The 23,863-nt window shown below is 38.0% G+C and overlaps 1 protein-coding gene across 27 annotated transcripts in view; it reads right to left on the bottom strand.

Moving 5' to 3' along the window:
• Positions 1–23,863, bottom strand: part of tacc2 (transforming, acidic coiled-coil containing protein 2) — a 74,713-nt gene that overhangs the window by 9,035 nt on the left and 41,815 nt on the right. For 15 of the 27 annotated variants that reach the window (XM_058796079.1, XM_058796055.1, XM_058796056.1 and 12 more), the window contains 14 exons: positions 19,413–19,540; positions 16,994–18,419; positions 16,782–16,817; positions 15,182–15,242; positions 14,814–15,069; positions 14,243–14,292; positions 14,012–14,121; positions 7,736–7,886; positions 6,960–7,094; positions 5,674–5,766; positions 4,841–4,900; positions 3,566–3,631; positions 1,818–1,952; positions 913–989 (listed from right to left, as the gene is read on the bottom strand). In XM_058796079.1, the coding sequence (XP_058652062.1) occupies positions 913–989; positions 1,818–1,952; positions 3,566–3,631; positions 4,841–4,900; positions 5,674–5,766; positions 6,960–7,094; positions 7,736–7,886; positions 14,012–14,121; positions 14,243–14,292; positions 14,814–15,069; positions 15,182–15,242; positions 16,782–16,817; positions 16,994–18,419; positions 19,413–19,540 (2,784 nt within the window). Of the gene's footprint in view, positions 1–912; positions 990–1,817; positions 1,953–3,565; positions 3,632–4,840; positions 4,901–5,673; positions 5,881–6,959; positions 7,095–7,735; positions 7,887–14,011; positions 14,122–14,242; positions 14,293–14,813; positions 15,070–15,181; positions 15,243–16,781; positions 16,818–16,993; positions 18,420–19,412; positions 19,541–23,863 lie in introns of those variants that run through there. The other 12 variants (XM_058796059.1, XM_058796082.1, XM_058796057.1 and 9 more) reach the window with 10 other exon arrangements.

Raw genomic sequence — 23,863 nt, 5'->3', positions numbered from 1 at the left:
ATAAGGTTGATTACATGAAAGGTCAGGAAACTGGCATTTGTTATGTCATGTGTTTGACTACAAGAGTTTGGCTGGCAGAAAGACGTGCTTGGAGAAAAGCAGGTTGCCGGCACAGTAAGCGGATGGATTAGCTATGTCTTCCTTAGCCTCTTAGGCCTTCCTTATCCTGAGCCCAATCAGGCTAATGAACTAAGCCCCATTCTTACCCACACTAACAAGGCCTAGTCCAGCTGGCTGTAATCCGCAACCCTTTCCGATTACCTTGTTCACTTTGCCCCTTGAATACAAAAGGACAGCTTTAAAACATGTCCTGGTCTTCTGAATTAGACAATATTTGTATTAAAGGTGCAGTGAGGTGAGAAATACTTCAAAAATGCTAAACATGAACTAACAAAAGTGTCACCTGATTTGAACCCTTAGTTAGGAGATTGTAAATCAGAAACTAATATAAAATACCTTAAAAGGGCATTTAATTGTGACAAGACAGTTCCATTTGTTTCCCAGAGAATTTACACTCTCTTTCATCTATTGCCTCTCTTTTCCTGCCCCCAACTCTGGCACATCTGACAAGTTAAGGCCCTCTTTAATTGGCTTTCTGCTTACGCTCGACTTCAAAAAAAAACACATAGGAAAGAGATAAACAGATTGAGAGGTGGACTGAGGTTGATGCATGGAGCTGTAAGCAGAGCCTTTATGGCTGAACGCACAGGGATTTGTCAGGTGCGTGTGTCATATAAGCTAAGGAACATATGCAGTGAATGAACGTTTCAGACAGTTTTATTGATTTGAAGTTTATAGAAAGGACATTAAGTGATGGGAAAAGTGGGGAGAAACGGGGTCGGCAAATGATGCAAGCTTCACTCGTCATAGCTCACAAGGGCACAGGAATTTCTGTCCTTTGAGAGCACCCACCTCATCTCCTCCACTTCCCGTCTACTCTCTTCATATTTTCTCTTCCACTCCATGGTTTCTTTCTCTTTCACAACAATCTGAAATAAGAAAAGAGTTACTTCACACACTTTATACCCTGGAAATTGTTAAACGAGTGTCATTCTGGGTTAATGCAAACCTGGGATGTCCTTTGCCATGTTTCACGCTGTAAAAATTCTTAGTATTTGCATATTTATGAGGGTAATATTATAATATTTTTAAAAAGGCATGAAACATTTTTCAAATAATCAGTGGAAATGTAACCACATAAATTGGCTGTGATTGTCTCAAAGTAGTGATGAAATGGAAGTATAGCGACAGATCTTTTCTTGTGATGTACAGCTGAACAACCATTAGTTGTTTGGATTTTGAGATGTGGGCGTTGCAATCAATAATGAGTGTGAGCTTGCAGTCAGTCGTAAGGAAGGGGAGGGGTTTAAGCAGACCAAATCATTGGAGAAGTCTTTCGTTTCATTAAAAAAATTGAAATATGAGAAATCGAGTAATCTCATTTCATGTTGACTTTCAATCTTCTGAAATACAGAAGAAAAATAAATCACTCCAGTATATCAACATATTGAACTTCCCTCCAATGCTGAAACTGAACACAGCATGGGAAAGTTTCTAATACTGTCCAGAGTTTGTGAAAATTTTGTGTACATTGAGGCTGTTTATGATTGGTTGTCATTTTGGCACTGCAAATGCAGGGTTTTAAAAGTGGCGTTAACCAGCCCTTCAAAATTAAATATTAAATATTACCTAACCCAGGGCTTTAACCACTTTATTTACATTTACCGATTTACCTAAAGTAAAATTTTCATCAAATGTGAAATGACAAGACTAAGATACAGGTTTTTTTTTTATTATTATTGTGGTGTGGTATATACCTCTTCTCGGGCAATGCCAAGAGAGTGGTCCATGTCACATGGCAGATGAGGGCTTTCCCCTTCAATGTATCCTGTTCGTGAATAGAGGGAGCTCTTTGAAACCCCGCTGTCTGCCGGTGAGGCCGTTTCTCTCTGCTGCAGAGGAGAGAGTTGTGGAGAAACCATGAAAAACCTGTGAGTTTATTTCTCTAGAACAACATTCACTTTACACATCTTGGAGGGAGGCAGCACATCATCTACAGGTTCTACTCAGCAAAGCCATAATGCCATGGAGCGCAGGCTCTTAGTTTGGGTTCAAAAGCCTCCAGCAGTTTGCGACTGGCCCGCTGGAATGTTATGACTGACAATCCCCAATGTGAGATGAATGTGAAAAGCTGTTTGTCATGAAAGGTTTGCGTCTGTGACCGGATCAGAGAGGGAATGCTGTGTCAGATGAGGACTGTAGGAGTACAGGTTGAACCGTATGTTAGTTTTCAGAGATTAAATAATGTGCAGAGTTGATCTATTTTGCATGAAAAAAGACTATACTAAAATACCCTTAATGCAATCAGCTACAACAAAAGACCATAAAAGACCGTACAAAACACACTATCTGCATACGTCCTACAGGAAAAGACAGACATGTTTTATGAATATCTGCTTCAAAAGCACAAACAAAAGCACAAATGTACTGTCAGTAAATGTACTGTAATTTAATAACTAACTTCTGAATATTCACATGTACCATTTTCAGAAAGCAATTGTTTTCACAAGGCCTCTTTATAAGCCAGTGATGGGGTGTAGTTACTGAATAATCATCATGTTTAGCCCTTAAACCCACTTGCTGATTAAAGCTGATTAATTCTTCCTAACAGAGCTGGCTTAGGAGATTAATTGAGTTTGACTCTTATACAAAGGTAGGGGGCCATGTGTTAGGGTACAAATACAGAATGCCCACCACATGTTTGGTCTGCAAGGAGAATTTATGCCTAATACCATTTACTGCATTATTGGAATACTCTCAGATCATGGACGAGGCATATAGACATATGGGAGGTACAAACTGAGATTAAAACCTAATACAAAATGTTGAAATGGTGCTCTATCAAATTTAGAGTTGAAGTGTTGATCTCAGATCTCCTATGACCACATACGATACATTATAGATCTGAGGTCTAGATCTGAGTCTTGGCACTTACTGCATAACCTAATCTAGAAACTCCCTGAATGCCCAATCCAGCCCAAGAGAACATTATGTTCGTCATCACCAATCATAAACAATGAGGGGGAGAAATGAGGCAGAGGAATAACTCTAAATGCTAATGAGAAAAAAAAAAAAAAAAGCTTTAAAAATGAATATTGACAAGACAGAGTTCAGTTCAGCGTGGGGTTGTGATGTATTCCTGTTATCTTCAGAGCAGCTGTGCATGTATTTCCATTAATGATAAATTACTGCTAATGAAAAGGTCAAATAAAGAACACATCATGGAGAATGTGCTGAGGCAGCATGTGAAATGTGTCTGTGAGACTATTTCAGGAAGAGCATTATCTAATAATGTATGTTAAAATATTGAATATTTTAAGAAGATCATCAATTCACTGAACCTCATTACTCCAGCTATATAATACAGTGTCACTCTTTTTATATATGAAAGCACTCCATAATCCTAAAATTTATCAGCACTATTCCAGAAATACTTTTGATACATTAAAGATCAACTCTATTTTTGAAATGAATTCTAGAGGTTATTCAGGGGCAGAAACAATACCTGTGGAATACGGGACGTCCTGCGACAGAGTTTGCTATCTGTCTGTGTGGATTTTCCTGCAGTTTTCTACAAAAATAACCACACTAGTTTTGACAGAGTGAGACAAAACCTATTACTCAAAAAAAAAAAAAAAAAAAGTTAAGAGATCTATAAAATGTTAAGTGGATAGTCATATTAAATGTCCGGAAAATGGGTTAGAGTTGATGTGTTTTTAATATGTATGCTACTGTCCTTTAAAGAGTTTAGATTCTAATTTGAGGTTACATTTTGTTGTCAAAAGTCTTATGCTCAATAAGAATGAATTTATTTGATTAAAAAAAAAAACAGTACAACAGTATTGCTGTGAGTGTGAATTATTATTATCAGTGCTGTCAAACGATTAAATCGCATCCAAAATAAAAGTTTTTGTTTACATAAAATATGTATGTGTACTGTGTATATTTATTATGTATATATAAATACACACACATACATTACTGTTTTCTATTTTAATATATTTAAAAATGTAATTTATTCCCGTTCTCGCAAAAGTGAATTTTCAGTCTTCAGTGTCACTTAATCGTTTCTATATGCTGATTTGATGTACAAGCAATATTTATCATTATTTGTTATATATTTATTATTCCTTATTAACGCTGAAAACAGTTGTGTTGCTTAAAAACCATGATACATTATTTTTTCAAGATTCTTTGACGAATATTATTTTTAAAATAAAAAGTATTTATTTGAAATAGAAATGTTCTGCAACAATGTGAAAGTCTTACTGTCACTTTTAATCCATTTAATGCATTCTTGCTGAAAAAAAAAGTATTTAAATTTTACTGAACCCAAACTTTTTAAGGTAGAGTACATAAAAAAAACTTAAAATAGGATAAATATTAATAAACTAAATATTAATTTCGATGATAGATAGATAGATAGATAGATAGATAGATAGATAGATAGATAGATAGATAGATAGATAGATAGATAGATAGATAGATAGATAGATAGATAGATAGATAGATAGATAGATAGATAGATAGATAGATAGATAGATAGATAGATAGATAATGTTTTAATATTTTGAATAGAAAAAGGACAATTAATGATTAAGATTTTTTTTTTTCTTGCAGTGAACAGAAAGGACAAGAGAAGGATGAGATGTTTCTTGTCTGTAGACCTAGTTTTCGACTAATGGTGGTTTAGTCTAAAGGTGGTACAGGGACAGAGGGATTAGAATATATGGACTAGACCTAGTTAGACTTTAATGGGAACGTTTTCTGCCCTTCTTACTTTAGCCATGCGAGAACCGTTGAGATTCCAGCGGCGTGGGCTGGGCTTCTTGAGGCGAGACTGTGAAGCGTGCAAGACAACATGATGAGAATGGAGCGGCAAGAACATGAGGCATGTTAGAGAGGTTGTAGTACGTGTGCATGTTTGTGTATACGAGATTAGTCTGTTCATTCCATTTCCTGTACAAATACTGAGACAGAGGTGATGGTCACTCATCCAACATGACTGAAAGCAGATCTGAGCTAAGCTTCATGTGAAGCCACACCAGCGGCCTCAAACCAGGCATACAGATGGTCTGTATACCCACTGTATTCAAATGAGTTAGTGTAAATTAGTAACAAATCGAAACCAGGAACTAGCATGAATGTGACGAGGAATGCAGCTATAAACATTCTGTTTAGGATAAGCATATAAATTATGAAATCTGCAAACCATTCATATTTGATGTAATAATATAGAGTCTATATACAGCGTAAGTTTCCAAGTCACATTGACCTTTGTTTCTATGGATCTCCTGTCCAAGCGAACATGCAGGATTGTCACAAAGCCCTGGGGAAAAACACACCTCTTTTGCTCAAGAGGGTGTTGGATTGGGGAAAAAAGGAGCACCAATCGGGGGACAGGAGCCGGGTTAAAGAACCAGGGGTGAGATGTCACGTCCACAGTATGGTGAGGTAGTTTATGGGTGGGTATTCACACTCATACCCAAAGGTGCAGTCAGGGGGCTCGGTTCAGAAGGGGGGTATCACACACACACACACACACTCGTGCTTGGACACACACACACACACACACACACACACACACGGGTGCGGGCTGGCTCAGCGCAGTACCTGAGGGGACACACTGGACAAAGTGGGGCTCTGAGAGATGTTTTTGGCTACCTGTAGAGCCTCTATCCTCAGGGCTGCGAGCACCAGCTCCTCCTGGGCCACAAGGGAGGGTTGAGGGGAGGAAAGGGGGAGTGACCCATGAAGTGGGGACGGGGTAAGGAGGAAAAGAAGGGTTAGAGTTGTACCGGCCTCAGGCAAATACTAAACCTGAGGGGGGAAAAAAAAAAACTTACATATACTGTACACACACAAACAGACACTCGTACGCATTTTACTGTGAACGTTGTGTATGCGGTGAGATCCATTGATCCTTTCTAGGAGTTTTTTTACTTGTAGGTATTTTTTTAAAGGAATAAATCAGTCAAAATGAAAATTCTGTCTTTCACTGGAACACAAATGAAGATATTTATCAGAATATCTGAAGAGATACCTTGTAATAACAGTGAATGGGGACCAGGGGCTGTGAAGCTCCAAAAAAGCACCATAACAGCAACATAAAAGTTGTCAATGTGACTTATCAAACTTTACAAGTCTTCAGAAGACTTGAAACTATACACTTAAAAAATCTGTAGTCATTAAGATTTTTTTTTATGTTTTTGAAAGAAGTCTATTGTGCATCCCAAGGCTGTATTTATTTGATCGCAAATACAGTAAAAACAGTTACTGTATATTGTGAAATAATATTACAATTTAAAGTAACTTTTTTACTATATTTATATATATATTTATCTTTTTATTTCATTTATTCCTCTGATGACTTAAAGGATGTGACATGATGCTTCAAGAAACATCTCTTATTATTATCAATTTTGAAAACGTGGAAACCATGATCTTTTAGGATTCTTTGATGGATAGAAAGTTCAAAAGAACAGCATTTATTAAAAACAAAATTTGTAACAATGTAAAAGTCAATCACTTTTGATCAATTTATTGCATCATACTGACCCCAAACTTTTGAATGGTAGTGTACTTTGATAGTTCTTTTTACTCATTTCGGAGCTTGCCAGCTCCAGTTACTATTTACTTCTAGGAACTGGGGCTTGTAGGAACTTAAAGAATAAATATGACAGAATTTACATTTTTGGTTGAACTATTCCTTTAAAAACAAAAAATGAGAGACAAAACAAAGCAGACAAGATACATGAAAGACTGGAGGGACAAACAAACACAGTGAGAAACCGCTGAGTGAAGACACACACTCTCTCACACACACACACACACACACACACTGCTGCAAAGGTCCAGGGAAGAAGGGATAGTTGGCTGGTAGGCTTCTCTCTACACACCTGCAGTTTTTGAGCGAAGGCAGTGGGGTTGGTCTCTGCCAGATCAGGCTCCAGGTAGCTGAGAGGAGCAGGTGAATCAGACAGTCTGTCTAAAAGGGGTAGATCTGAGGGATCCATGGGGCCCTGGATGGGGGACTGCGATGGAACCGAGAGCAGAAGAGGGAGAAGAGGAGTAGGAGGTGTCTGGGAGTCAGTGAGGCAGGGCAAGCTTGTATTTAGCCTAGTGCAGCATAACACTTCTATGATGGGTTTACGAAGCTTATGAATAAACATTCTGCAGTACTGATTCTGGTGGGGAGACCCCAAGTAAGCTGCATGCCTAGCAAAATAATTGTCTTAAAGGGAGAGTTCACTAAAAAAAAAAAAAAAAAAAACTGTCATTATTTACTATCGTTACAATTGGAAAATCGACAGTTATATAGAAAAAAGGAGTGTACATTGTACAGTGTACATCCTTTTGTGTTAAATTGAAAAAAAAATTAAAATACAGCATACGTTTTTGAAATAACATGGGGGTGAGTAAATAATGACAGAATTTATTTATTCATTTATTTAGGATGCACTGTCCCTTTAAGACTGAAAACAAAAATGTGTAGCATTGCAAATGTATCAGATAAGCTGTGCAATCATTAGTAACAAATAAAAAATAACCCCATCTTACACATTTGTGGTGTTTTCTTGTATTTTGATTGTATGAGCTCCATATTATCTGAGCTAATGAAATAAACACTCTTAAAGGTGCTGATTCTTTTGGTGTTTGACTGGTTTGCACTTACCGCTCCATCTCTCTCATTGCTCTGCGTTCGACTCTGAGACTGACTGTCCCTCTTTCTGCTTTTCTCTGAGGCCATGGAGTCATGAGCACCACGTGGTGGCAGCACAGGTGATTTCCCCTGCGAGATCTGAGCCTCCATCTCTTCAAAGCTCCTGGGAAGAATCAGACCAACACAATTCAACACATAGAATACATTGCCAAAGTAAATAACTTTTAACCCCCGAGAATCAAGTTTTATAGCTTTCATTTTAAACGAGTCAGTCTACATGATACCTTCTCAGAAAAAAAAGGTACAATGCTGTCACTGGGATGGTACCCTAATGTACAAAAGCTAAAGGGCACATCTTTGTACCTTATACACCTCTAAATGATTCATATTAGTACCTTAAAAGGCACATATTGATACTTTAAAATTACATATTAATAGTTTTTTTTTAAAGGGCACCGCCCCAGTGACAGTTTTGTACCTTTTTTCTGAGAGTGTGGTGTACTCCTAAAAATTGACAAAATCCACCTTTAGCAAATATATTCCTAATAAATAATCTTCATGGTTTTACAGTTGCTCAATAGCCGACTAAATGACAATGACTTTTTGTCGACATAATGGTGCAATTATGTTATCTAGCACCAGATGCCAACTGACAGACAGACTTCCTATTTGAATAGGAAATATTATGAGTACACAGACTACTAGTACTCATAAGAAATGTTATTGCATTTTTAAGCAATATATGATTATATGATGTATATGATAATAATATATGATATTTATTGTGGCAACAATTAACATTTTTAATCATGATTAATCGCATGATATTTCTGCGATTAATCACATTGTTATGCACAAAATTCAATAATGAATTCAAAAGTTGTGTATTGGGCACTTTTTTCATTTAAAAGCAATTAAAAAATTAAAAAGCCTCATTTTGTCGGATCCCCCTCCTCACGCACCAATATGAAAGACGTTTGTGCTGACCTATAGTGTGCATATATGAAAAATCCTCTATACATCTACATTTGAAATAAAGAACCTGAGCACGCAAAAGACGCGACGTGAACTTCTCTGCTCTCACAAGACATGCGGATCCAATAGCCTATACGCATGCAATTTCTTTCTCAACTGTTCACATTTACTTAAGAAAAAACCTGGATATTCGCCAGGACGGTGAATTTTTGCATAATTTTGTGTGTATTTGGCCACTTAGGCTCAACAACAAACTATGAAAAATAACTCAATATGATACTCGCTAGATGGCTTTGGATGTGACTGTGAGTGCTCAGCCTTGAAACAGCCTCTGGAGCGCGCGAGTAGAGTAGACTGAGTACAGTAGAGACACTTTCTGCTTTTTTCATCACTACACAAAAACTAGATGCTGAAATGAAGTGATTTTTCACATGATATTTATTTTGCTTGTGTACTAAAATATCATAAAATGATAATAGGCATAATTTTTTCCAATATTTTCCACAATTAGCTCATAAACACGAGGTGCATTTTTGTCTCAACTGTACCCATATGGTGTACAGTTGAAACAGTAGCATGGTACAGTTGAGACACCCATTCTTAATGCTCTAAAGCTGGCTAACCATAAAATAAATTTATTTATTTGCTTTATTTAATTCAAATTCAGTTAAACAAAACAGGAACAAATATTTAACACTTCAAAAATATATGGCAAATAGTACAAATGTAAACATAACAGTAAAAATAATAATATACATACCCGTATATTCTATAATCCTACCCCTAAACCTACGCGTCACTCGAATCTTTCTGCATTTTTACATTTTCAATCATTCTGTATGATTTATAAGCTAGTTTCATTATGGGGACCTAAAAAAATATTCCCAGAAGGTGAATTTACTGGTATTACTATACTTGTGGGGACATTTGGTCCCCATAATGTAGGTAATACCAGTACACAAACACACACAGCCTCTGTATGCATTTTATTTTCTATGATTGAAGTGTTACTGTATACAGTACATAGCAACCTATAAAGGGTGTCTCAACTGTACTCACTTTACCACCTTGTATATTTCTTAAAATGCTATGTAATCCTTTTAACATTCATGTTAGAAAATATATCCATTAATAATAGACAGTTGGAATATCACAAATATAATTTTTTAACAGAATTTGCGTAGCATGTGTGTAAATATGACCTTTATCCTATTATCATAACGCTGTACAAATAAACAGCATGTGAAGCAATAGGAGACCAATCCGGGTACAGTTGATACACTGTGTCTCAACCGTACCCCACTGACATGATCGCACGTTTCTTTAGATTATGAAAAGACCTTGCATGGCACAATGTCATAAAATATGTCTATTTTTAGAGCACAGAGTAACGTTTGCAATGATACATTGTAACCCTACTGATTAGCTTAAAAAGACGTGGATTTTTGTGACAATGCAACAATGACCTGATTAAGCAAGTGACAATTGTCAACTGTCCCGAAATGCGAGCGAAAGTCTTGGATCAGCGACAGCGTGCAGCAGCTCGTTGTATTGCAGACGATGTGAAGCTGCTTTGAGAGAGTGAAAGAGAGAAGACGTGGTCCAGCTGAATCACTCACGCTGTTTTCAAATGACTGATTTAATCTGCTAGTTTGTGTGGATTGATTTACTCATATAACCTACTTGCTATATTGAATAAATGTTTGCAGGAATTTCCCTCATTATAAACTTGAAAGCTGCGGGGATGAGTAAAACTGTGTGATATAAACACAATCCCCCACGAAATTCTGGACAGGATTAATTATCACTCTATTACAGAGATTTGTGAAATAAAATTCCTGTTTTTTTTTGTTTTTGTTTTTTTCTTTTTTCTCCGGGCCTGGAAATTGCCGTTTAAAAATTTCATGGCTTTTTCAGGTTTTTTTTTTTTTTTTTTTATGTACGAACCCTAATAAGAGCAACTGATGCACGCTGTTAATCACTTAAGCTGGCCCACCAATGTGATCGGCTGAATGCTCCGTTACCTCTTCCTCCACTAATCACATGCCGGATCCGTCACCTCGCTTTGTTCCGGGACCTCGAAATTTACAAATTAAGCACCGTTTAAAAGTACTGCTATATAAACAAAAGTGCAATAACATTTGGTTTGCAAATACTTTAAACAAATAGGTTGCTTTTTTTTTTTTTTTTTTTTTTACAGCAGTATTCCTTTTAAATAGTAGTAGTTAAAATATTTCTTGTAAATCTCAATTCAAACATGTAATAAAATGAAATCTAAAACCAAAGCTATTTGCCACTGCCAGGGCATTAAAGTTTTTATAGAAAATAATTTATAGTTTGTTCCCCCCCTCAAGGTTACTTTAAAGAGATCAACTCAATACTTTCTCAACTTATCTGGAATGATAAATGCCCCAGATTCAAACTTGCCACAAATTTTGAATTGTATTATTGGTTGTTCCAAGTTAAGGCTCTTTATAATTGGGTTGATCCTCAATCGAAAGTTTCATGGAGAGTGATTGAAGCTGACAAGGTTAAACCAAATAGAGTCCAAGATATTTTGTCTGATAGGAGGACCCTTCAAATTTTGTAACAGTACACCTTTATGGCACAATTTTAATTTTGCATGCGGAAATCGTCCATTTGTCCAACCCTCTTGGTCTTCTTTAGGCGTTAACACGTGCGGTGATATATATGATAACCAGGGCCTCTGCTCATTTCAGACATTAAGAACTAAATTTTGTTTATCAGCATCCGCATATTTTGTCTTTCTTCAATTACGTTCTGCTCTCAAAGCATATGGACTTCCTTGGGCATCTCCCATTTCCTTTCATCCTATGCGGGATTGGATTGCACCATCTTCTGGTCAGCCATCTGTTTCCTTAATATATAATACAATTATTGATTGCATTACAAAACCTCTTTCTATTAAAACTATTTGGAATAGGGAATTATCTGACCTTATCTGTCGACTGGGAGAGAGTGTGGTCTAACCTCAGCTTAACATCTAAAAGCTTGGCTCATCGTCTTATTCACTTCAAAGTCATTCATAGAGCATACATAACTCCTTACAAAAGATTCAAACTGAAACTACAACCAAATTTTAACTGCCATATATGTAATACTGCATCATCAGGTACTTTTCTTCATATGTTTTGAGAGTGTCCTATCGTCATTAATCTATGGACACATGTAAACCTGATTTTATCCTCCTTACTACAAATTGATTGCTTTGCTAACCCAAGTTTGTGTCTTCTTAATGATGATTCTGGTCTCTGTATAAGCTTAATACAAAAGAGAATGTTGTTTGCTGGTTTTACAGCTGCGAAGACGACAATAATACAGAACTGGTTTACACAGCACATGTGTGGAAAAACATATTGGATCCATGGCCTCCTGAAAATAGTGACTTGTGAATGTACAACAGCATGAATTAATGGGGCCAAGCCCTCTACTATTGATGCTTGACAGGGTTTTTTCTTTAACATACTCGATTATATAAAAGGAATGTTTTTTCTTTTTTCCCTCCCTCTCTCTCTCCATTTTGACTGGACATTTAAAGTATTGATTATATGTCTGTTGTTTTGTTTGTTTTGAATGGATGTTATGTTATGATGTTGTGTAATAAAAAATAAAATATTTTATAGTTTGTTATAGAAAAACAAGTTATGCTCAGAGTCCAGAGCCTCGATCGTAACATTATAACGTGCACCTTCTGAGTAGAGACCTGCACTAGAGGGACCCAATGCAGCAGAGTGCGGCACGGGACAACACTTGTGCGGAATGCGGGAGAATTACCACGCCGGAACACGGAACTTCTCATACCTGCAGCATGATTGTGTTAACATTTCTTAGCGGCAAAAGTGATAGATCTGTAAAGCAATACATTGTGAGAGGGCTGTGTGATACTGCGTCCCAAACGACTCAAAATAATAAGCCACAAAATTAACAAAACGATGCACTCCACTGTGCTAAGCGAGAGGCTTCTCTGCTGTCTTCACGTGCTATTGGGAACTTCCCATTTCCCACGTATGAAGTCGTGATTACGAGCACGTTGCATTCTTTTCTGTTTAAAAATAACAGTGAACAGTGGTTTGTGATTGTTGATGCTTAGCCTAAATAATTTTATCGGGAGCGTCCATGTGAGCGAGCCTGCAGTCTTAGGCCCACCCAGAATGCTCTCATTGCTTGAGACGCGTGATGACACCAATCCCAATCAACATCACACCCCTCCTGTGAACTGTGGTTTGTCTGTATGTGAATTCTGAGCCAGTGAGCAACGGGCTTTCAAAATAATAATATAAACTGCATTAATGCCCAATAAAATAATTGTCGGCATTAATTAATTAATGCGTTAACTTGCCCAGCCCAGGGGGTTATTTGATCCCCTGCTGATTTTGTATGTTTGCCCACTGACAAAGAAATGATCAGTCTATAATTTTAATGGTAGTAATTTTATTTAAATGGCAATTTTATTTGAACAGTGAGAGACAGAATAACAACAAAAAAATCCAGAGAAACGTACAACTCCTTTGTTGCCTTGGCCGTGTGTTTTGGGTAATTGTCATGTTGGAATACCCATCCACGACCCATTTTCAATGCCCTGGCTGGCTTCAATGCCCTGGCCCTGACGGTACATGGCCCCGTCCATCGTGCCTTTGATGCGGTGCAGTTGTCCTGTTCCCTTAGCAGAAAAACACCCCCGAAGCATAATGTTTCCACCTCCATGTTTGACGGTGGGGATGGTGTTCTTGGGGTCATAGGCAGCATTCCTCCCTCCTCCAAACACGGTGAGTTGAGTTGATGCCAAAGAGCTCGATTTTGGTCTCATCTGACCACAACACTTTCACCCAGTTCTCCTCTGAATCATTCAGATGTTCAAACTTCAGACGGGCCTGTACATGTTCTTTCTTGAGCAGGGGGACCTTGCGGGCGCTGCAGGGTTTCAGTCCTTCACGCCGTAGTGTGTTACCAAGAATTGTTTTCTTAGTGACTATAGTCCCTTTAAGAGAGTGCTCCTAATCTCAGCTCCTTACCTGTATAAAAGACACCTGGGAGCCAGAAATCTTGCTGATTGATAGGAGATCAAATATTTATTTCACTCATTAAAATGCAAATCAATTTATAACTTTTTGTTGTTAATCTGTCTCTCACTGTTCAAATAAACCTACCATTAAAATTATAGACCGATCATTTCTTTGTCAGTGGGCAAACGTACAAAATCAGCAGGGGATTACATTTTTTCCCCCCCCACTGTATACGTGTGTGTGTGTGTGTGTGTGTGTGTGTGTGTGTGTGTGTGTGTGTTTGGTTTACCCAGTGCAGGGAGAGTTGGGCTCTGAATCTTGCATGTTGGAAGTCTTCTTTGGACTGTCTGTCACAGAGTCCAGCTTCAGATAAAGTGTTGGTTTCTTCACCGAGAGAGGCTATAAAAAAAACATACATGTATTCACATAAAAGGTCTGTAATTTAACATTAGTTAGGTGTTTGTCACACACATAAAATTTCCCTAAGTTTAGTGCGTCAATGAGTCAGGGAGATACTCACTGGTGCAGAGGAGCCAATCTTTTCCATGTATTCAATCTCATAGTCTGTAACTGCAGAAAAGACACCAGAGAAAATGAGAGAAGGTATAACAGGTTAAATGATTTTTAAAGGTTACATAGGCATGAAAATAATATAAGGCTTTCAAAGAATATTCTTTCTATGCTGATCATCAGTTCAGACTGACAGAACCAATATGAGAGTGGCTGTATAATTCATCTGCCTCTGTACTATTGACCCACTTAGTTTCAGGCAGAAACTGCCCTAGGGTATAAATGGTTCCCTGTAGGTCAAAGGCTAATAAAACGGGCCAGCTTTGGGTTGTAGGCAAACTTGTATCACGTGGGAAATTATCTGATGGATGAATCTCACAAAACCATTTTACCCCAAAATAAACAGAAACAAATCATTTTAATTTTTAGGACCATTACTCTTATTTTGCATTTTAAATCAATCCTCTTCTTACTCTTCCAAATCATCTATGTAAAGCAATGCAGGACTGTGGAAAGAAAATCCATGACTCATGATTAGACATAATGTAGTAACATAATAAGAGACTCCTCCACTCTCTCACCATCACTCTGTGCTGGTAAACTGTTCTCGTTGACAAAAGCTGTAAAGTCAGTCGGCTGCGGGAAGTCTTGGGGGTCAGAGTTCAGTTCCACCTCTACATCATGTCTAGTCCATTTCTGATTGGTGGAGGAAGCCAGTTTCTCCTCATCTGTGGCGTGATCTTGTGAAGGCTCAGGATTGGCATCAGGCGAGTCCTCCTGCAGGTGATTATGTGTGTGTGAAGTGGAGGGCGAGAGTGGAGAACACACAGGACAACACTGTTATGATATGAGGTGACAGCGAAGGAGAAAAACAGACCATCTTCAGAATGAATATCTGCAGTGACTGTGTGTGTACTGTAGGTGAATGTACGCCCATGTCTTAACTTACCTGAGCAGATGGCTCAGTAATCTGAGTCCTCTTTGGTGATTTCTTCACTCTAAAAGTGTTACTGTTAAAGAAAACAAGAAATTTGTGGTTACTCAAAGTATTAATATAGAACAAAGACAACATCCAACCATTTTTTGTCCAACCAATCAGCATATACATCTTTTTAAAAACCCAACCATACTTATTATAAACAACAGTTTTTTAACAGATACCGTACATTCTACTGAATACAAGTTTTAGTTAAATAATACATACCTGTTGTGTTGTTTTGATAAAGGTTTTAAAAATCCTTTTGACAATGCAAATATATTGTAATTCTTACAGTAAATGATGGTGCTTATTATTAAGGATTAAATCTCATGAGTTAAGATCTTACCATATAATGGATTATTCAGGGTTTACAGAATGATTGATCTATTAGTGGGATATATCAATGTTATGTTTTTCAGTTTGTAGTTTTCTTGTGCAAATGTGTTTTTTATAGTAAACATTGTTTTGCTAATGCAGTCTTTACGAAAGGAAACATGGCAGGAAATTAAGACCAACAGATACTAGAGATGACTCGGAAATATGTTTTGCAAAAGTATGGCAATAATGCAGTAAAGATTTGTGGTTTAGAATTAGAAAATAAAAACAAAAATATCCTTAATACTCCACAGTCTCTGCCTTGACCCAGTTAGTTTTAATCCCCGTAGCCCCTGTTAAATTGCTCAGTGACCCAAGAAAGTGACAGATGCCTCACATAACAGAAGCATTTCAAATCCTATTCTGTTGCTGTTGTTGGCAGATTTCAATGTGATGTAAATATTTCAGGAGTATTGCTTCACACCTCATGTCAAATCTGAAAAGACATTTGTGTTGAAAAAAAAAAAAAAGTTGAAAACCTTGAATTTTGCGAGAACTATAGAGGAAAGTCTGCAGCTGAGCAAAATATATTAGATAGATTAATCTGAAATAGGAGCAAATTATCCAATAAACTCCCTAAATAGCTGTAGTAATGAATCAGGGTGTGCAAGGGGCCTTAGACAAAGAAAATAATGTCTTGCTCAAAAGGCACAACAAAAATTCCCTTGTCAACATTCCAGGCCACAGTTTCTGCTTTCTAGCAAAACCTGCAACATTTATTATCCACTAGGCCACCCTAAGGAGGTAAGATTTCTGAAATGAGTTTTCATTCATTCAGTTAATTCAGAGATTTGATGAACTATCGATCTTCACGTCTGATTCATTGAAAAAAGCATAGTCAACAAAGCTCAACTTAAATTACATGCACATAGTAACCCAATCATATGTTATCTTGCCCAAAATTTGTACCCCTGTGTACATTCGCATGCCTGAATTCATCTTCTGCTCTTGGAATCGACTGCACTTGTTTGAGGGTCCACTAGATGGCAACACATTCTCATTGGAGAATATCAAAACATGTAGCCGAGGAAGAAGGAGGTGACGTGGAATGATGTGATGTGAAATCAGTCATATGTATTAAATTGAATGATAAAACAACTGACAGTGAGCTCATGAGTTAAAATATGTTAAAGCGACATTTTATGTTAAGCTATATTATTACTGATGCTGATTTTTCCACCCTCTCTCTACTTACAAGAAACAACACAGAGAAGAGACATTGCTGGACTTCCTGTGATACATGAGATCAACAGACATGTGACAGAGGCTGACAAACAAGTACTAACACCCACTTACATACACATGTTATCTGACCATGTAGAAATCTACACAAGAAAAGTTACAAGAATAACACACTGTACACTATAATGGATGATGTACTTTGAAATGAAATGGAATTAGACTTACGATTTGAGAGGCTTCTTCTTGTTTTTGGCAGGTTTGTTCTGGTTGTGATCCTCCAACTCAACAATGTTATCATTTTCATTCTCATTGTCATTGCTGGATTTGTCAAAAGAGGCAGCTTTCGGAGGCAAGTTTCCCATCTTTTTGGATGATTTGAAGGGATTGATTGAGTCATCAAAGGAGTCAGAATCAAAGTTGTAAGATCCACTAGACAGGTGAGGAGAGTTGGGGATACCAGTGCTTGAAGAAAATGGATTAAAGTTAGGGTCATCCCACTTGTTGGGATCGAAGTTATATGACCCCTTGGGGATCGGGATATCATCAATGTCATTTGAAAGTGCAGGGACAGGTGCATTGTCTAGCTGCTCTGTCTGGGGTGGAGGGGCCTTCTTAATCCCCAGTTTGGGCTTTCGGATGGGCATCTTGGCTCCTGATTTCTTGCCTAGGTTTTTAGGAGGAGGAGTACTGCGTGGTGCCTCTCCACTGTCCTCTGAATAGTCAAACTCCAGTCTGACTGGTTGGCGCTTGGTGATTGGCTGTTCCTCAGTGTTGATGGGTTGCTCTTTAGCAGGGGAAGAGGCACGAGGCTCCTCTACAGCAACAGAGGTGTCTGAAACCGACGTAAAGTCGGCTTTCCTGCCCAAGACGGGCGAGTTGGCAACTTTACTGCCTCCTGTATGGAATGGGTCAATATTCTCAAAGTTGTCCGGATCCCATTTGTAGGAGGCACTGGGAGGGATAGGAGACTCCTCGTCGGGGACAGCTGGAACCTCGGTCACTGGATCAGGAAGCACCGGTTGGAGTTGACTTGATATTGAGCTGACAGTGACCTCCTCAGCCAAAGGTGGAGGACTTTCAACTCGAGACTTTATCCTATTCCTCCGTAGGGTACCAGCAGGACTAGGACTAGGGCTGGGAGAGGAGCTAGGCCTCTCTTGGGTTTGCAAGGGGCTTTCAGGCTGTGGTTTCCCTCTCTTTTTCTCCTCTGGCGTGCTGCCAGAGGAGACTGTTTTGGGAGAGGAATGCTCTGGGTTTGAGTTCTGCCGGGAAAGAGGTTTCTTCTTTAGGGAACCTGGACGGGGCTTCTTCACTTTACGAAGAGTTCCCGGAGCACTTTCTGTTCCTATGCTGAAGGACTCTGCTCGTGGGTGGATGGGTTTGTCTGAGGTTCCTCCTGAGGATTTGTCTCCTGGGCTCTCTAACTCACCAGACTGTAGGCTTAGAGAGCGGGTGAGAGGCGCTCGGCTTGATGGTTCAGACCCAAAATTTGATTCTGGGAAAGAGTCATCAACAATTAAGCGATCTATGTTGTAGGTGCCACTAGCAGCTATTGGTTTGTCCTCATCAAAGACTATAGATTGAGAGCGACTGGGAGATTGAAGCTCATTTGGGTCTTGAGCTTCACTGGCAGAGATGTCAGCAGTGGAAGCTGTGAAGATAGAGAATGACATGTTACTATACATTTACATGTACTTCTGTCTACTATACAGAAGAGTACTCACAGATGCATTGATATTATTTCATGTTAATAACAACTGAAGAAGGATAGAGTGCAAAAAGTACAAGTAACGTTTGTTAGTTTAGATTTTTTTTTCTTCTAGATCTTTCTTGAAATAAAAATCAGTAGCAATACACTGTATATCCACTAGAGGGAGTACAAGTGCAGTGTTTGATAACAAAGACCACAGTACTCCTGTCTGAGAATAATGGAAGTGAAAAGGCAGCCCTTTCTTGTTTTTTCTTCTTTTTTTTCTTCTTTTTTTTAAATAAGAACAAGAAATTTAAAAATAACAAGAATACTGGTTTAAAAAAAGACACGAGGAGAAACAAAGTTATTGATTAAAGAATTTAATTAGACCATCTCTTTGTTTACAACAAAGCACAAACTGACATCTAAACTTTGTATATACCATAGACATATAACATAGATCCTTAGATACCAAATAATTAATATATGAATATATTAATATATATATATATATATATATATATATATATATATATATATATATATATATATATATATATATATATATATATATATATATATATATATATATATATATATATATATATATCTCTACTCAGTTTTCCATAACATTTCCTGGGTTTCAGAATTAAGAATAGTTAATAGTAAATTCTGTTTTCAGGTTTACGATTTATTGTTGCTCTGTGATCTGCTATAATATTCACTTACTATTTATTTTCATTTAGTATACTGTCCAGTTTTTTACTTTATATTTAATATTACAACATTTGTTCAAAACAAGACACAGTGCTATTTGTCAATGTCCTGTAATCTCTAAACATTTCAAAGTTCAGTAAACCCTCCTGAAGCTATTCAAATGATAAATAAAACAGTTTGACTCCACATAAGGCAAACTGTGGTGTGAATTGCGATGGAATAGAGATCTAAACGTACCTGTGTGTTCTTGGGACAATGCCTCCGAGTTGGTGCAGGGGGGCTCTGTTGGGGGCACTGGTGGAGAAGCAGACTTCACAGGGGTGGTGGACTCAGGGGTTTCGAACGCTCCGTCTGAGTCTGAACTCCTGCAGAAGAAACAGGGAGACAGAAGAAGGTCTGAATATATTGAATTAAGAGTTGATTTAATAATCTCATTGAAGTATAAACATCAAGTCTGTTTTGTTTCCATATAACGAAGCTGCATATCAAATCCAGCACTAATACAGCAAACAAGCAACATCAATTTATGAGACAACACATCACAGCTCATATTTACACTACAGGATCAAATAAATTCAGATACACCTAAAGTATATTAAACAATCATTCATCGTGTGCCAGACCTTATAAACAAACGCCTGCATCAGCATGTGTCTAGTAGGCCCTGGTGGATTATTACAGATGGAAATTAAAGCGCTGAACCTGCAGCTAGGAGACCAATAACAGCAGCTCAAACACATATTATGCTCAGCCATGGAGTCTATTTTTTTTTTTAACTACTGAGTATCCCATTGGACATGCTATTTTCACACATTAACACATTTGTCATTTCAGTCAAGACTGATGATGTCCATTTTGCTTTTTACATCAATACAACAAAATGTCAGTTTGTGAATGTTTTTCGGTATTGGCATCAGCATACACAGATCTGAAACAATATGTGATACCGCAGGCGAACATACAGCAACAAAGGCGCAGCCTCAGACAGATGTGCAGACCCCCACCTAGTCTCACCGCATTAGTCCCTGTCCTTTCTCTGCTGTTATCCCACGCTCACCTCTGCCTGCCTTGGATCATGTAATCATGCCTGGAGGTCCAGCTGAGGCGCCGGAGGAGCCCTAGGGCTGGGTCTGCCCCATCCTCTTCAGATGTCCCTCCCAGAAGCGTGTCCCAGCCCCAGCGAGCCCACTGCAGCGGAGACAGAGCCTGCCACGCGCTCACTGCCATATCTGCCACCGATCACAGCCTCACGGTCACTCATACACCTTTTCCCTATTCCCAATGGCAATTCCTGAAATCTGAAGCTTTGATTCTATCCCTTTGTGTGTTACGTCCTCTTCCCCCTTCTCTCCATCCCTCCCTCTTTTTCAATCTCGTACGCTCTCTCTCTCTTCGATCTATCGCTGAAGGTGGGCTTTATCTAAATGAAACCCGTTGCAGATACTCGCCACTTGCAGACTCACTGCTTGGCTCTCTCTCTCCCTTTAACACATCCTCAGGCACGTTTCCCTCCCCCACGGTGAGGACAGAAGCAGATTTCCCACTGGGAAGCTGTAATATAAAGAAAATCTGTGTTTTTCTATATATAATCAATGTTTTTTTTCCTTATTCCTCCATTTGATCCATTTCTTTCTCTCCATCCAAGCTGAAATACCCAGCTGTATTGCAAGTTTTATGTTAATTCCATCATGGTTTTCTTCACTGGAACTTTTGTTTTCACTATTAGTGTCTACAGCAAGGATTTGGCTGGAGTCATACGCGCAGTTTTGCTGCATCAAACTCTGATGAATGTACTGATGCTTTTAGTGCAGTGAACACACCCATTCCCTGCTGAAAAAAGCTGCATGTGTTTTGGATGCTAGTCTTCAGCATGGGATGCTAACCAGGCATCTTAACCAGCAACACAATCTAGACCTGGAGCAAATTAGCATAAACCAGCCTTCTGGAGTCTTCAGTAGAAATTAATTGAATATAATCAAATTAGATTGAAGTATGTTTTAATCTAGAGCTGAATAAATTACACAAAACATAAATCTGTACCGGAGCTTTGAAAAGGTATTTTTAGTTTGTTTTTTGTTTTTTTGTGATTGTAAGGGTCCTGTCTGCCATTTGTCTACAAGTCTTGTAATTGTGAGTGAACATGTTGTAACACAAGACAAATTTCAGACTTTGTCTGACAATAAAGTTGTATCGTGTCATATCGTATCGTATCGTATCGTATGATTCTGCATCTGAACAGTGTACACTTTTGTCAGCATGTCAAAATGGTAGTGGTCTTCTATGGTGCCAAGTCAAATTTTTAATTCAATCAACAGTTAATTCATTTAAATACTGTACCTACAGTGTATGTAAATTAAACAGATGCCACAAATGACATATGCCTGCTAATGCGACGACTGACATGAAATACCCAGCAGTTTATCAGCAAAATAAGAGATTTTCTCTTCTCCCACTGCTAACCTCAGCAGAATGAATGAAAGTACTCAATATCTTTTCTGACAAGCATGTACAAAGCATGTACATGCTTGCTGATCATATAATTTTATGCAAAATACTCAAACACAAGGTGTAAATGGATATGATAGGGAATGAGTGCAGGTCAAACCCAAAATCATTGAGATACAAAGCTCTAATTTGATACAGATAGAAAATTATAGCAATATAAACAGTATGCTTCTTGATGTGATGCAATATCTAGTTTATATTACAATATCAATGTGTTAAAAGATAATATTATTAATAAAACATACAAAATACTGTAATTCAAAGACAGATGGCAAGGAGTGCATTTCAAAAGACCTCCAGTCTAATTTTAGAGTTAATGACATTGGGTGAGATAATTACCAGTTGATGAGCGTTTCAGCCCGTGCAGAGATGTTTTCACATATCTGGCAAGCACACTGTTGCCATGGTGACAGTGCTCTCTAGACATATGCTCCCATGTGCTAGACAACACACACACTGGCAACTTGCACAAAATCCTGGCCGAAGCTTCAAATTTCCTTCTCTTTCACATAGATCCACATATGCACAGGAAGTCTATTAGCACATATAAAAACCCATTTATTTTGTGGTATGGGAAAATAAAACACTGATTTATTTCTGAAAAGTCTGCAGAGGAAATTAGGTGGAACGCTGTATCATCAAGCTTATGCTTCTCTCGGGGGTTTTAAAAAACTAAGAATGGGTTTTCCACATCCTAGTCTTTTATATTTTAAACTATCCTCTAGATGGTGGAAAAAACTATATAATACATCTCTGTTAATTTAATCTTATTGAACATTTTTTATTAATGCTACCGAGACAGGGGTAATTGCATATTCCAGCAGTAAATTTAAAATGCAGTAAATGAAAATAATCAGCATAAGAATCTGCAGATGCTGCAGGACAATATATCTAGTAAACAAGTAAACATCTGCAATAAATGAGTTGTAACATAATGTGAAAAGCTAAAGGAGACAGAAGACATGAGGGATTTGTTGGTGAATTCGTCTGCTTGGAGACAGCCAGGCTTGTCCGGCACAGAACAGCACTGCTGGGTTCCAGCCACAGACACTGCTGTGAGTGTGACAACCCACAATGCTGTTCAAACAAAGCTAACCTGAACCAAAAGGACAGCTATTAGTCTGTCAGAGAGGGGAGTGAAACAGAAAACAGCTCTAAACACACATCTGATAATAATGGTGTTAACATAACACTAACCCAATACTCCAGCAGATCATATTATGTGCATCTTCTAAAATTCTAATTGTAAGCATAACCGAACTTCAAATGGGCTTAAGAAAAAAGCATCTTGGTATAAAAAATAAAAAAAAGGTTGTGATATGCTCATTTTTATGCCAGAGGGTACAATGTGTACTAGAGATTGAGGTAATGACAGAGGTTGACCAGTAGAGGGAGACAAATGCTGTGCTCCAACTGGAATACTAGCATTCTGCCAACTGGTGTGTACATGTTATACCAGGGATCCTCAAATCTGGCCCACGAGATCCACTTTCCTGCAGAGTTTAGCTCTAACCCTAATCAAACACACCTGAGCATGCTAATCAGAGTCTTCAAGATCATTAGAAAATCACAGGTAGGTGAGTTTGATCAGGGTTGGAGCTAAACTCTGGAGCAGATTGGCCCTCCAGGGAAAGATTTGAGGAACCCTGTGTTATACTATGGCAATTGTAAATAGTATGCTAATATGTCATTTCAAGCATTGACCCAGTTTCCAATCCTAAAGTACCTATAGTAAACTTGAATACATTTTTTCATCCAAAGTCTGGAGAGAATATACACATATCTCAAAATTACCAATGGCTATCACAGTGTTTTATGAGGTAATCACTCCTTTTGGCAGTTTTACACCTAGAATTTATTCAACACTTTATTCATCTCTATATAAACTGATTAAACGGTTAAATCACAGAGATATAGCGGCATAATCCCAGGCAGCTCAAGTTTTCCCAGCGAATTTTCCCAGTCTTGATTATCAGTGATTCAGTTCCACATAAGATGTGAAGTTAACATCACGCTAACTATACAATATGTTAATTAGTAATAATAACATTTCAAGCCACAAAACAGTGCATATAAACTACAGGACTAAGGTTCCTCAGCAAAGAACTGCTTCCTCTCTGGAGCGATGCAGCAATGCTCCAGCTTTCACTACCAGAACTATCAAATAATTTAGGCATACTCTC

The sequence above is a fragment of the Onychostoma macrolepis genome, chromosome 13 (assembly GCF_012432095.1).
Source record: "Onychostoma macrolepis isolate SWU-2019 chromosome 13, ASM1243209v1, whole genome shotgun sequence".
NCBI classification, from domain to species: Eukaryota; Metazoa; Chordata; class Actinopteri; order Cypriniformes; family Cyprinidae; genus Onychostoma; species Onychostoma macrolepis.
The sequence above is the reverse complement of the archived record's forward strand: the minus strand, read 5'-3'. Positions and strand labels throughout refer to the sequence as shown.